The following is a 16,231-nucleotide window of genomic DNA, read 5'->3' as shown; positions in this document are numbered from 1 at the left end:
GCTGCTTATATAGAATCCGAATCTCGCGAGAATCCGACAGCGGGATGATGATGTTCGGGCGCGCTCAGGTTAGCCGAGCAAGGCGGGAAGGTTCTAACCTGCCTCGGACCCGTGTAAACAAGGTGAAGTTCGGGGGGGTTCGGTTTCCGAGAAACCGAACCTGCTCATCACTAATTTTTTATACATATCATTTATGACTCAATATTCTTGAGGTATATGTATTAATTGTATATTACAGTGGTATGCGCAACTCCCAAAGGGTATGGGACTGTGGGATGGGAAGATCCGGACTGATGGAGAACTGTCAGGAGAGAGGAGTATGGTGTCAATTTTCTTAACAATGGAAATCTGTCTAAGTATAAGTGAGAAAATGAGAGAGGTGGCAGGGAAATCAATGAAATGTGTCTTTATTGCAAAAAATGTAGGAAAAATTAAGAAAACTAAAGTTTGCAATGCTCAAATCATCAGGTAAATTAATGGACTACCCTTTTGCTGTATACCGTCTGTATTAGTATATCTATATTTATAGGGTGTATGTCAGGTGTACTGTTACAGTGCACCTCTACCATAGGATTTGTCTAAAACCTATGTGCCCTGTAGGGTCCTTGTTTGGGAGTAATAGGTCAGAATGTTCTGGGGTGACTGTGCGCGGCGTCCCACTGGTCAACCCCTGTAATGTCTAAAATGTGTGCTGACTAAAATGATGTGAGGTGACTGGCTTGTTATCAGTACCATAGTGTTTATGTGATCAAATAAGGGGAATTGGTAACAGATTCTAGAATTGGATAAGTTTTCCTGTGTAGTAAGTTTCCCTATAATAGTTTTACCTGCACAAAAATCAGTGTCCCTCCTTTGGGTCAATTGTAAAGTGCAATGATTATATGGAGATACATGCTGTTTATGATTTACTTGTAGGTGGTTTGGTCTAGGGTCCTAAATACCCTTAACCTTTTGTCTGTCAGTATTCTTAGTTGTGTCAGTATGTTCTAGTGCTTGTTATTTACTTTACTGCGGTGATGTTAAAATCTATGTTCAGTCATTTCGGTGCTAAGGTCTTTAGAGTGTAGATCCATTTGAGTTCTTCCCTGTTTATTTTCTTCATATAGTCTTCTCCTCGCCAGTTGTGTGTCACCTGCTGGATAGCCATTAATTTAAGATGTGTAGGATCTTTAGGATATGTATTAATTGGTCATTGTTATTGTCAGAATCTGTGAGTTTTCTGGAGTCGGAGCAGAACCGGAGATATGTATATGGTTGGAGACTGTATGTAAAAAAACTTGGAGGTTTCATGAGGTTTCTCCCCATAGGTGAAGTGGAACTTTTTATTTATACTAGCAGACACAGGTAGAGATCTGAGTAGGTACAGTATTATAGTCACTGATTGCCAGTAGAGACTGACAACTAGGATAAGGACAGGGGACTGTGAAGAGTGCCCAGAGTATAGACTAGCATAGCGAGTCTCTGAAAATACTTGTCGATATGAAGGCTTTTGGCCGCAACACAGGAGACAATGGACATTTTTAGGACACACTTGCAAAACAGCAGGTGTGATGAGTTCCAAATAGTAATGACTGATACCGAGAGTTCACAGGAGTACACTGGAAACTGTGAAGAGCGCCAATAATAACACAGGGGTACCTGGAGAGCACACAGTAATAGTATTTCAGGCATAGCTTTGGCCCCTACAAACAGAGTGCCATATACAGTATATATATATATATATATATATATATATACACACACACACACACACACACACACACACACACACACACACACACACACACACACACACACACACACTTCAGGAAAAAAACCACACCACTTGAGAGGACACTTCAAAGGCAAAAATCCGTAGTGTTTTGTCAATGTTTCAGTGCTTAAGCCCTCTTTGTCAGGACACACCCATTAGCTGCGGTAGAGACATTTCATATCGCTGCCTCCTGGGAAATGTAGGAAAAGTCCATGGTTTAGGTGCTCAGACTCCTGTTTGGGTGTACTAAGCAGGACTTTTAGACAGGATTAGTCCCTATACGTGGCTAAACTCCAGGACGCTTAAAAAGTAATGAGTGCCTGATCAGAGCAATAATTGAATTGCTTAAATGGGCTCCCATTACTTTTTTTTACAAACATTTGAATCAACCCCACAGAATCTGTAATATTTACCATGCTATGATTTTAATTTTATACTTTAGGCCCACCCCATGTCTTAAGTTCATCAATATGATGCATGCCCACAAGCTACCGTATAAGGTGGATGTTCCCTGTTGAATGGCCAGCCATCCAGAACCATAATATTTGGAGTCTGAGAGAGGTTTTCCACAAGGGACTGCTTTTTACTAAATGTAGAAACATCCTACAATTAACAAATACCTTACCAGGCAGCACCATTAATGATCTCAGAGAAGCAGGGATTCAATGCAAATGAACAAATGTTAGCCGGCTCTTGATTGAAATGCTACTTGGGAAAATGTATTAAACCTTCTATAGAGTGATGAAGTAGACATAGCAAACAATCAGCTTGTACCTCTCATTGTACCTCTCAAGTTGTCCATAGCAAACATTCAGCTTATACCTCTCATTTTATTAAATGTACTTGATATATGCTAGATGGAAGCAGATTGGTGACTAAGGGCAATTCCTCCACTAGTCCACTTGTACACTATGTAGAAAGTTTAATACATTACCCAACAGTATTCCTCAAATTATGAAGAATATTTAGTTATTATTTAAAGCCATTCATTCTTCTATCTTCTGTCGCTTGAGATGCTTTCAGAGATTGGCCAGAAGCTCCCAACAACCAATTGTAACTATTGATTTTGCGTAGCTATATTTGAATAAAAAACTGTCTTTACAGTTTTACGAATCTTATGGAATCAGGTACTTACTATTTTGGGTTTGTAATTGATTAAGAGTTAAGATAATTGTTAATGTGTACTGACAGCACATTTACTATCAGTGAGCCCTTCTGCTGTATTGATGTAGGTTGGGTTCTTGGGACCGGTGGTTGGGAGACTTTTAGATGGCTGGTGGGGGGACGAGCGCAGCAAAGTCCCTTTGCGAGCTCGCTGCGCTCACCATGCAACAGGCTTAGTGACTCGTTGCGCTCGTTCTATTCCTACTCTATGGGTGTCATGGACACCCACAAATGGGAATAGTCCCTGTCAGTCGGCATGTGCCGTCGGGCTGTTCACCGTTCGGGATGCGGTTATGTTACCGCCGGTCACATAACCACATCCCATGCATGTTATATCTTGGAATATGAAACAAACATGTGAAACTGTGGCTTCTGTGTTAATTTAAGACAGAAATCAGTGTAGAAAAGAAGCATCACATTTCCAGAACAGCCACAGTAGCTTCCTATACTAGGAAATGCCATGGGATACAGTTGGTGCAATCAGTAACTATTGTCATTTTGTAATTAAATTATGTAATACATTTTGATTTTAAATATGAATACTCATCTGTCTAATCTTAGTATTATACACTGTAGTACATTTGATTCTTTGAAGCAGTTTTAATTGTATTTGTGCTGTATTCCACTGAAAGATCTAAGGATACAGCAAGTCATTCAGTGGTGATTGTTTGTTATTTTGCTTTTTCTTAACAAGTAAGATAAATTATAATTTTATTTTGAACTAGCGCTTGTGTGGCTGTCTTCTGAATTTTTTTTTTCATCAGCTCCTTGGTGTCACATCGAGATCATACATACCTCAGTTTCTTTCTATTTCACAAAACTATCCAATAGTGAAAACACAATCCAAGTTCATCCAGTAGTTTTTGGGGCTAATTCAGACCTGAAGGCTAGGGTGCGTTTTTTGCATCCCTGTGATCAGGTAGTCGCCACCTACAGGGGGAGGGGGAAATCGCTGTGTAGGGGTGCTATCGCATGTGCAGGCGAGCTGCACAAACAGAAGTTTGTACAGTCTCTGCACAGCCCAGGACTTACTCAGCCGCTGCGATGATCGGGGCCAGAGCTGACGTCAGGAATTCTCCCTACAAACGCCTGGTCACTCCAGCGTTTTGCCGGGCACTCCTCAAAAACGGTCAGTTGCCACCCACAAACCGCCCTCTTCCTGTCAAGCTCCTTGCGTTCCCCAGTGCGATGAGATTTTCCGCACCATACCGTCGCTGCCCAGCGCTCCCCGTCGCAGCGGACCATCGCGCCTGCGCATTGTGGTGCATGCGCAGTTCAGACCTGATTGCACGCTGTGTGAAAACAGCAGCGATCAGGTCTGAATCGGCCCCTTTGTGTGATGCAGGAACAAACAGAAAAACAAACAAAAATTACAACTTTATTATATACATTATATAGCTATAGTATGTATATCTATATCTATATCTATCTATATATATATCTATATATATATATCTATATACACATATATATGGGTTCACTACGGCTGGCCGGCGGTCGGGCTCCCGGCGACCAGCATCCCGGCGCTGGGAGCCCGACCGCCGGCCTACCGACAGCGTGGCGAGCGCAAATGAGCCCCTTGCGGGCTCGCTGCGCTCGCCACGCTACGGGCACGGTGGCGCACTACGCGCGCCACACTATTTTATTCTCCCTCTATGGGGGTCGTGGACCCCCACGAGGGAAAATAAGTGTCGGTATGCCGGCTGTCGGGCTCCCGGCGCCGGTATACTGAGCGCCGGGAGCCCGACCGCCGGCATACAGAAGACCACCCCATATATATATACATATATATATACATACATATATATATGAAATATTCTTATTAAATACTTTGTTCTTTACATAGTTGAATGTGCTGACTAAAAAATCACACAAAAATTATCAATGGAAATCAAATTAACCCATGGAGGTCTGGATTTGGAGTCACCCTCAAAATTAAAGTGGAAAAACACACTACAGGCTGATCCAACTTTGATGTAATGTCCTTAAAACAAGTCAAAATGAGACTCAGTAGTGTGTGTGGCCTTCACGTGCATGTATGACCTCCCTACAACGCCTGGGCATGCTCCTGATGAGGTGGCGGATGGTCTTCTGAGGGATCTCCTCCCAGACCTGGACTAAAGCATCCGCCAACTCCTGGACAGTCTGTGGTGCAACGTGGCATTGGTGGATGGAGTGAGACATAATGTCCCAGATGTGCTCAATTGGATTCAGGTCTGGGGAACGGGAGGGCCAGTCCATAGCATCAATGCCTTCGTCTAGCAGGAACTGCTGACACACTCCAGCCACATGAGGTTTAGCATTGTCTTGCATTAGGAGGAAACCAGGGCCAACCGCACCAGTATATGGTCTCCCAAGGGGTTTGAGGATCTCATCTCGGTACCTAATGGCAGTCAGGCTACCTCTGGCGAGCACATGGAGGGCTGTGCGGCCCCCCCAGTGAAATGCCACCCCACACCATTACTGACCCACTGACAAACCGGTCATGCTGGAGGATGTTGCAGGCAGCAGAATGTTCTCCTTGGCGTCTCCAGACTCTGTCACGTATGTCACATGTGCTCAGTGAGAACCTGCTTTCATCTGTGAAGAGCACAGGGCGCCAGTGGCGAATTTGCCAATCTTGGTGTTCTCTGGCAAATGCCAAACGTCCTGCACGGTGTTGGGCTGTAAGCACAACCCCCACCTGTGGGCGTCGTGCCCTCATACCACCCTCATGGAGTCTGTTTCTGATTGTTTTAGTAGACACATGCACATTTGTGGCTTGCTGGAGGTCATTTTGCAGGGCTCTGGCGGTGCTCCTCCTGTTCCTCCTTGCACAAAGGCGGAGGTAGCGGTCCTGCTGCTGGGTTGTTGCTCTCCTACGGCCTCCTCCACGTCTCTTGATGTACTGGCCTGTCTCCTTGTAGCTCCTCCATGCTCTGGACACTACGCTGACAGACACAGCAAACCTTCTTGCCACAGCTCGCATTGATGTGCCATCCTGGATGAGCTGCACTACCTGAGCCACTTGTGTGGGTTGTAGGGAGGTCATACAGGCACGTGGAGGCCACACACACTACTGAGCCTCATTTTGACTTGTTTTAAGGACATTACATCAAAGCTGGATCAGCCTGTAGTGTGTTTTTCACTTTAATTTTGAGGGTAGTTCCAAATCCAGACCTCCATGGGTTAATAAATTTGATTTCCATTGATAATTTTTGTGTGATTATGTTGTCAGCACATTCAACTATGTAAAGAACAAAGTATTTAATAAGAATATTTCATTCATTCATATCTAGGATGTGTTATTTTAGTGTTCCCTTTTTTTTTTTTGAGCAGTGTATATATATATATATATATATATATATATATATAGAAACAAAAGTAGGTGGCCATGGGCTACATGCACCCCACCCTATTAGTGGCGAGTGCGGATACTGCACCCCGCTTCTGGGGTGGCGAGTGCTGTGGTTTTCTATTTGCTGGTATATATATATATATATATATATATATATATAGATTATATAATCTCATTTTGGATTGCAGCATTTATCATGTTATGACCTATTTAGTTATTAATTCATTTCTCATTTACATTTATTGAGTGACTTTTCTGACATGGTTTTCTTAAGTGTAACAGACATTTGCATAGTCATGTTCAAGTTGTATATTCAGAATTATAAATTAGATTTGAAAATTAGGTGTTCTTTTTTTTCATGGACTTTATAAATCTATAACATTATTTCTAATTTGAATGCAGGAAGAAGATGCCATTCCATCATGTCACTGCTGGCTTGTTGTACAAGGGAAATAACTACTTGAACCGATCACTATCCACAGGAAGTGACAGTGAGCAGCTTGCGAACATCTCTGTGGAAGAACTAGATGGTAAGATTAGTAATATAAATTCTGGCTATAAGAGGACAATTAGTACTGAGATAATATTCTTGAACAAGTAAAATACATGTAACCAGTACTGTGCAAAACATATTAAAGATTAGCTACCATAATAAAGCATTAAGCTGGGCCTCCAGGGTCACTTCTATTATCCCTGCATTAAAATAGTATTATTTAACCTTGTATTACAAGATAAGTTACTTTTCCAATGATTAGTTTTTGACAAATGATATTTAGTGTTTTACTTATAATTTTTATTAAATCATGTTTCTGTTTAAATTTGTATTTATTTTTATTTGAGTAAGGAAGACTAGGAGTTGGCACTCAGCTATTACTTGTGGAGAATTGTGTGCCTGGTTGCAGCCATGGAGAGGCACTGCAGCAGCAGTAGGTGCAGGGGGTGTGCTATGTGTGCACAACACAATGTCAGGCTAATGTAAAATTCATGAAGAAAAAGATAAGCAAACTGCAGAAGCTATCTATATTGTTCCATATCTGGCAGTTCTGGATTTTGTGGTACCATGAATTTTAATGCCTTAATGAAATGACCTCACAAAATGTGATGGTGTTTTATCACAATTTTGTACTCTGGAATGTTGGAAAGTTTGCTATTCAAACACATTGGTGGTCATTCCGAGTTGATCGCACGTAGCAACTTTTTGCTGCTTGTGCGATCAACTAGACGCCCGCTGCCTATGGGGGAGTGTATTTTAGCATAGCAGGGCTGCGATCGCTTGTGCAGCCCTGCTATGCTAAAAAACGTTTTGTGCAGAACAAGACTATCCCTGCAGCTGCTTACCCCGTGCGACGGATCCAGCGATGAAGTGCCCGGCTGTGACGTCAGACATCTGCCCTCCAAACGCCTGGACACGCCTGCGTTCGCCTTACCACGGCCGGGAAACGGTGAGTAGACGCCCCGATCCTCCTTCCCACTGTCAATCTTCTTGCGATCGGGCATGTGATCGCTTTCTTCGATCCTGGCGTCATTGCCCGGCAATGTGGGCGCCACGCAGCCGCAGTTCCGACCCGTTCATACCGCAGCGAAGAACCGCTGCATGCGAACGGGTCGGAATGACCCCCATTGTACAGATGTGTCCTCTTACATCTTTGCTGCAGTCACGCTAAACAGCCCTAGAAGGCGTGCCATGCCGTGGTGGGACTTGGCACTGCTAAGCATATTTTCTTGCTTTTTTTTCCGCAAAAATGTGTATTACATGCACAGGCAGCTTCTGCTGATTAAAATTATATGCGGCATGCCTATATTCTATTTGTAATAGTGGCTCTATCTGCATCCAAAATGCCATGTTACAGTGTATTCCATGAAAAACTGTAGCATACCATTTTATGCAAATACATTCGCAGTCACACAAAGAATATAGGCACACTGCATTTCATTTTAATAAGCAGAAGCTGCTCATTCGTCCTATTACATTACTTTGCGTCTAAGATGCATTTTCACAGGAAGAAATGCAAAAAAAGATGATAGGTGTACCGAGTCAGACAGCACTCACGAGTTATGTGTAACGCTACTTGTACACACACACACACACACACACACACACACACACACACACACACACACACACACACACACACACACACACATCTTTGTTCTGTACTGTACAGGTCGCATTACACATAATATACTCGCAAATCACCTCCCATAGACAGTGCCAGCACTGAGAGGGCAGCATTAAAGGTACCTGCAAGGTATTATTTTACTTAACACTGGCGGCGGCCATGGATCTAATAAGCCACTGCTGCCACCCCCGCACACACCAACTGCTGTCTGGCCAAGACAGCAGACGTGTCACAGCCTGACATGTCTGGTGTAGCAGTGCCCGACGCCTGCCCTCTTCCCCCTACATGGTGGCTCCCAGACCCCGGGCCAACCTCCAATGTAATGTTGTCTTATCATCTTTTCTCCAGTCCACCCAAAGCTCTACCCCTCGCCTCTGAGGTCCAACCCCTTTTTTATTGCATGTGCCTGTCTTCCTGGCTGTCCTTCCCTGCATGGCTTGCAGCTCCTTGGGTTGACACCTCAGAACCTCATGCAAGCATAGGTAAGTATCTGTGGAAGAGTGGGTGTTTCATGTGTTATCTGGGGGTTTGGGTTGTATATTTATATTACTGGAGGACGTATTCGTGTTATCTGGGGCGATGGGTTGTGTAGTAATACTGTGCGGTGTGGGATTGCATTACCATTATGGGGTTGTTACGGCGTAATCTAGAGTTATTTGGGTCTGTTACAATGATGTGCGTGTGTGTTGTGGGGGGGGAGGAGTGCTGAAGTTTGTGGCAGCTTATGAAACAGATGTATTGATGTTCATGCATCATGTAAAAAAGAGCACATGGACACACACACACACACACACACACATATATATATATATATAAAAATATATATGTATATATATATAGTTTTTTTTCTCCCTCTCCTCTCCCATCTCTCTCCCTCCTCTCTCTCCCTCCCCCTCTCTCTTTTTCTCTCTCTCTCTCTACCTCTCTCCCCTGTGGGTCAGCGTAATGTTAATGAGGGGTACTACTGTGCAGTGTAATGAGAATAAGGTTGCACTGCAATTTATTTTTTATTTCTTGGGGGGTGAATTACTGCCTTGCCCTGGGTGCTGCAAATCCTAGTTTCGGCCCTGCCCCATGTAAAGTGTTTTTCAGAGATCTTTGTAAACTATAATAAGTACAGTGTCCTTGGTCAGGGTGGCAGTGACTAGATATCCGTTTTTATGATTTATAAATGTTGGACCAAGTTGTTATGGTAACTCAATTTATCACTATAAAGTAAAAGGCTTGTGGGATAATCTATATAAATACAACCATGCCATTATCCTAATTATATGTATAATTGTCATGTGAACTGATGATGTTAAATACTGTTTGTTGGAGATAGGGGGCCTGATTAAGAGGTGCACACGGTTGTTTTCGCAGCTGTGTCTTGTATGCAGAGACGTCGCTGACATCTCAGAATGTGCGCATCAACTAAGACGCCAGAACCAGTCCCCAGTGGCTGACTAATACACTCCTAGAAAATGGTGGCGACATGACTGCATTTTTGTAGTCGCCCTGTTACCTCCCCTAAATTGTTACTTACCTGCTGCTGCTCACTGCTGATCAGTCTCTGCATGTGCGCAGTGTGGCTGTGATGCATGCGCAGAGACCGAAAAATCGCTCCACTGTGTCCGACATCGACATTGCATCCACTACTGAATCAGACCCAGAATATCAATATCGGCAATATTGTAATTGAAGTGAATTTTGCTAATTTGATTCTTGTTTAGCTCTTTATTATCGATACATACATGTTCTATGAATTAGGGGAAGCGCATCAATGGTTGCTGTTTTACCAGCATCGCTGTTTACCTTGTGATGGGAGTGTTACCACCATACCGACCATACTAAATGGAGTGATGCATCTCAGTCTCCTCAGGAAAATGGACGATAGGTGAGGGGAGAAGTTGAGTCTCATGCTCTGCAGATTTTCCCTGAGTCCTCACCTTCTTGGCTAATTTTCTGTGTGGATGTTTTTTATGGTGTCAGACCAATTCTCAGAGGGTTCAATTTCTCAGGCAAGGGGGAAAGGTTGCATCACACTTCCAAGGAATTTGTCAGTTTTTATATAACTTCCTGCATAGAGCAGGGGTGCCCAGATTTAAGCAATGGCTCAATTATTGAACCTATTCCAGCAACTTTAGTTGAGAAATTATTGTGTACATACAGATTAAGTGAGATATGTTGGCGCAAGGTATGTTTTATTCTGGTAACAGTGGCATGCACTTCTTAAACACCACAGTGAGGAACAGATGTGCCTACGATTAGGAATGCAGTGATGCAAAATAGAGGGCCTTGGTATCATGATTGTTACAACCATTATAAAAATCATTAGTATCAGTATAGATGGTATATTTATTAAATACTCTGATAACAATAGATCTTTTAGATATTGATAAACTAGGATTATTTAAGATATATAGGGATATATGCAATTGCGGTCGAATTGCCGAAAATGACGAAAAACGGGGCATTTTCGACACAATTTTTTTTCCGTCAATGCAATACAGTACTTTTCGACAAAAAAACTGACTTTTCAGATTTGACTTTTTGAAATTCGACAGTTCACAAATTCGACATGTCTGCAATGGTAAAAATGTGGCTTTTCGACAAAAGTATATTCAATTGAAGAATGTCGATTCGACAACAGTGCTTTTCAACAGTAATTTCATCAATTTCATTCTGCCTCACTTTGCTGGCGGAATCTAATAAAAAAATGTAAAAACATTTTTTTTTGTGTTTTTTTTATTGCTAATACCATATCTATTTATATTAGAAGGGATTAGGTACTTGGTTTGTCTATTAGGATTTACAACTATTATTTATATATTTTTTAAAATAATATATTTTTTTTAACTGACTAAAATTAAGAGAGCATGGTTTTCAGTGGGAAGGGGTGGGAATGGGTTAAAATCACGAAAAAAAATGCGTGGGGTCCCCCCTCCTAAGCATAACCAGCCTCGGGCTCTTTGAGCCGGTCCTGGTTGTAAAAATACGGGGAAATAATGGACAGGGGATCCCCCGTATTTTTAGAACCAGCACCGGGCTCTGCATCCGGTCCTGGTGCAAAAAATACGGGGGACAAAAAGCGTAGGGGTCCCCCGTATTTTTTGAACCAGCACCAGGCTCCACTAGCTGGGGAGATAATGCCACAGCCGGGGGACACTTTTATACCGGTCCCTGCGGCCGTGGCATTAAATACCCAACTAGTCACCCCTGGCCGAGGTACCCTGGAGGAGTGGGGACCCCTTAAATCAAGGGGTCCCCTCCCTCCAGCCACCCAAGGGCCAGGGGGGTGGCTGATAGCCTTGTGTAAAATCAAAGAATATTGTTTCTTGCAGAAGAACTACAAGTCCCAGCAAGCCTCCCCTGCAAGCTGGTACTTGGAGAACCACAAGTACCAGCATGCGGGGGTAAAACGAGATTTAGGTGAGTATAATTTTATTTTCAGGTACCCTGGATTCTTGGAGACGTCGACAGACGGAGATGTGGACACAGTCGGCGTGTCAACATAGGTAAGTATGTGTGTGTCGGCATGTATGTAATAAAGTTTTACTTTCAAGGTGTGCGTGTCCTGTTTTTATTTGGGTATTTTTTGCAGTAGAACTACAGGTACCAGCGGGCCCGTTTTACCCCAGCATGCTGGTACTTGTGGTTCTCCAAGTACCAGCTTGCGGGGGAGGTTTGCTGGGACTTGTAGTTCTTCTGCAAAAAACAATATTCTTTGATTTTACACAAGGCTATCAGCCCCCCATCCGCTGCCCTTGGATGGGGGGGACAGCCTCGGGCTTCACCCCTGGCCCTTGGGTGGCTGGAGGGGGGGACCCCTTGATTTAAGGGGTCCCCACTCCTCCAGGGTACCCCGGCCAGGGGTGACTAGTTGGGTATTTAATGCCACGGCCGCAGGGACCGGTATAAAAGTGTCCCCCGGCTGTGGCATTATCTCCCCAACTAGTGGAGCCCGGTGCTGGTTCAAAAAATACGGGGGACCCCTACGCTTTTTATCCCCTGTATTTTTTGCACCAGGACGCACTTATCCGTCAATTGGTCCGTTTTTCGACAGCGGGACTGTCGAATCCGTTTTTTATTGAATATGTCGAATTCCGGCACCCGCCGGCCGGAATTCGACGGTCGAATTGTGTTAAATTTAAAAACGGGTGATAAAAAGTCGCAATTCGCCCGGAATTGCATATACCCCATAATAGGCTCATAGTAAAATACTAAATACATATTTTTAAATCATTATTGCCAGATGTATGTTTTACATATGTATGTTTTGCATGTTTTGCAGATGCTATGTGAAAATTTAGTAAAAGACAAAAGATATCCGTACTATCTGCAAGATTCCCTATTATCCTTAGATACTGTCCACCAGCTAATATGTAGGAGCCTCTTATGTGCTAAATATAATGCATCTTATACCTAACCAATTGAAACAACTATAATATACAGTAGATACTATAAGGAGAAAACAAAAGAAGAACACTGGGGCAGATGTGTTAATCTCCTAACTGTAAAGTAACTGTTTTCAGAGTATTGTGGTGTCAGATAGGGATGTTAGTCCACACAACGACACTTAATGAGGATGATTGGTTTATTCAGATAACAAAGATAGCAGCTTGTAGTATATAGAAGATGTTCTACAGCAGCAGGAACTCACAGTATACAGGTAAAGCAGTACAAGCAGTAACACAGCGTCTCAGTACACACAGGATGTTGCTACAGGGTAGACAAGGTCACACACTCAGGAGAGCAAAAGCTGCACGTCAGTGCAGTTGTCTCTCCCACGAAGAACTCTTTCAGACTGTGCACTAAGCACCTCCTCCTGCACTGAGCTAACACTAGGAGGGAAAACTCTAGAGCAGGGAAGCTACCTCTAGTACTGGTAACGGAGACAGACCAGGAGTGATCCACTATCTAACAGTAACAGGCTGGGTTTGAAAAATGACTGTTAGGAGCTGAATGACTGGCAGTCAGCCTTCCACTTTATCACTTCCCCAGGCTTGACACATCTGCCCCCACTATTACAAGTCTCCATATTGTAACTTCCCCCTCCCCTAGGTGGGTCTAAAAAAGTGATCTCTCTCACTGTGAAGATGTTGCACAGCACTGGCAGATATTTTGATCTTTTGAATAAAACTCTGATTACCATCCACAAACATACTTCCTACTATTTTCTTCTCTCCTCTGGGTGTGCTGACCAGTGCTGGCCAGTGTTGGGAGTGGGGGGATCACATCACATTCATTTTCTTCATAATTGTGTTCTCTTTGTAAATCACTTTAATATGTCCATGCCCCACAATGCAATGCTGCTAAATGCAGCATACGGGAAACGCATCAAAATTTGCTGGAGTAGTAAAGTATTCACTCAAAACTGTTATATCATGAAATTGGCATGGTCACTTGTATGCATATATCTGGTTAGAGTGTTGGTAATAATTAATTTTCTCTTACGTCCTAGAGGATGCTGGGGACTCCGTAAGGACCATGGGGATAGACGGGCTCCGCAGGAGACATGGGCACTTTAAGAAAAACTTTAGATCTGGTGTGCACTGGCTCCTCCCTCTATGCCCCTCCTCCCGACCTCAGTTTGATACAGTGCCCAGTGGAGACTGGGTGCTTTTCAGAGAGCTCTCCTGAGCTTTCTGACAAAGTATATTTGTTAGGATTTTTATTTTCAGGGAGCCTGCTGGCAACAGACTCCCTGCATCGAGGGACTGAGGGGAGAGAAGCAGACCTACTTCTGTGAGTTTCAAGGCTCTGTTTCTTAGGCTACTGGACACCATTAGCTCTAGAGGGAGTCAGAACACAGGTCTCACCCTGGAGTTCGTCCCGGAGCCGCGCCGCCGTCCTCCTCACAGAGAAGTGTCCTCTTCTCCAGTAGAATCCATGGTGTACCTGTTGAAAAAATCCTACTCACCAAATCCAGTGTAGAGGGCTCCTCGGATAATCCATTTGTAATCCACGTACTTGTAAAAATAAAAAAACGGGACACCCGACCACGAACTGAAAGGGGACCCATGTTTTCACATGGGACCCCTTTCCCCGAATGCCAGAAACCCCCTCTGACTGATGTCTAAGTGGGTTTCTTCAGCCAATCAGGGAGCACCACGTTGTGGCACCCTCCTGATCGGCTGTGTGCTCCTGTACTGTCTGACAGGCGGCACACGGCAGTGTTACAATGTAGCGCCTATGCGCTCCATTGTTACCAATGGTGGGAACTTTGTGGTCAGCGGTTGACCGAAAGTGACCTCACCGCTGACTACAAAGTTCCCACCATTGGTTACAATGGAGCGCATAGGCGCTACATTGTAACACTGCCGTGTGCCGCCTGTCAGACAGTACAGGAGCACACAGCCGATCAGGAGAGTGCCACAACGTGGCGCTCCCTGATTGGCTGAAGAAACCCACTTAGACATCAGTCAGAGGGGGTTTCTGGCATTCGGGGAAAGGGGTCCCATGTGAAAACATGGGTCCCCTTTCAGTTCGTGGTCGGGTGTCCCGTTTTTTTATTTTTACAAGTACGTGGATTACAAATGGATTATCCGAGGAGCCCTCTACACTGGATTTGGTGAGTAGGATTTTTTCAACAGGTACATCATGGATTCTACTGGAGAAGAGGACCGACCCTCGTGTGAACATAAGGTAAGTATGTGTATATGGTGGTGTGTATGTATGCATTAAAGTTATACTTTCAAGGTGTGTGTGTAATGTCTTTATTGGGGTATTTTTTAGTAGTAGTACTACAGGTACCAGCGGGCCCAGTTTTCCGCCGCATGCTGGTACTTGTGGTTCTCCAAGTACCAGCTTGCGGGGGAGGCTTGCTGGGACTTGTAGTACCGCTACTAAAAACAATATTCATTACTTTCAACAAAGGCTATCAGCCCCCCATCCGCAGCCCATTGGATGGGGGGGACAGCCTCGGGCTTCACCCCTGGCCCTTGGGTGGCTGGGGGGGGACCCCTTGATTGAAGGGGTCCCCACTCCCCCAGGGTACCCCAGCCAGGGGTGACTAGTTGGATATTTGATGCCACGGCCGCAAGGCACTGTATAAAAGTGACCCCCGGCTGTGGCATTATCTGTCCAGCTAGTGGAGCCCGGTGCTGGTTTCAAAAATACGGGGGACCCCTACGCTTTTTGTCCCCTGTATTTTTGGAACCAGGACCAGGCGCAGAGCCTGGTGCTGGTTGCTTAAATATGGGGGAGCCCCTGTCAATTTCCCCCCCATATTTTTGCAACCAGGGCCGGCTCAAAGAGCCCGAGGCTGGTTTGGCTTAGGAGGGGGGACCCCACGCAATTTTTTTTTTTAAGTTTAAACATTTTTTATTTTTTTTACAAGGTGCACAATAAAGCCCTGCACGGATCTCTCAGATCCGGCCGAGATTCATTGTATTAAAGTCGGCAGTGTTTTACAAGTCACTCACGTAAAACACTGCCTAAAAAAACGAATGACATCAACATCGGAAGAAACGAAAATGCAGAATACGGCAGCTTAGTAAATTAGTCGTAATCAATTCAAAAAGTTGCATATTTACACTTTCGATGTCATTCGTGATTGAACTTTGACCTCAAACGGGAAAATACGATTCTTAGTAAATTTACCCCATTGTGTGTTTTTTCCTGGGGTATTAGCACTGGGTGTGTGCTGGCATAATCTCTCTCTGTCTCTCCAAAGGGCGTTGTGGGGGAACTGTCTTCAGATAAGAGGATTCCCTGAGTGTGTGGTGTGTCGGTACGTGTGTGTTGACATGTCTGAGGTAAAAGGCTCTTCTAAGGAGGAGATGGAGCAAATGTGTGTGTGTGGTGTCTCCGTCGACAACGCCGACACCTAACTGGATATGTGGAATTAAGTGCTGAGGTAAATTTATAACACAA

The 16,231-nt window shown here is 44.1% G+C and overlaps 1 protein-coding gene across 1 annotated transcript in view; it reads left to right on the top strand.

Moving 5' to 3' along the window:
* The window catches only part of CALN1 (calneuron 1), a 596,934-nt gene that overhangs the window by 184,892 nt on the left and 395,811 nt on the right, over window positions 1-16,231 (top strand). The window contains exon 2 of the mRNA XM_063953758.1: window positions 6,657-6,784. Coding sequence (XP_063809828.1) covers window positions 6,664-6,784 — 121 coding nt within the window. The 5' untranslated portion in view covers window positions 6,657-6,663. The remainder of the gene's footprint in view (window positions 1-6,656; window positions 6,785-16,231) is intronic.

The sequence above is a fragment of the Pseudophryne corroboree genome, chromosome 2, assembly GCF_028390025.1.
Source record: "Pseudophryne corroboree isolate aPseCor3 chromosome 2, aPseCor3.hap2, whole genome shotgun sequence".
Classification (NCBI taxonomy): Eukaryota; Metazoa; Chordata; class Amphibia; order Anura; family Myobatrachidae; genus Pseudophryne; species Pseudophryne corroboree.
This window is presented reverse-complemented; position numbering and strand designations above follow the sequence as displayed.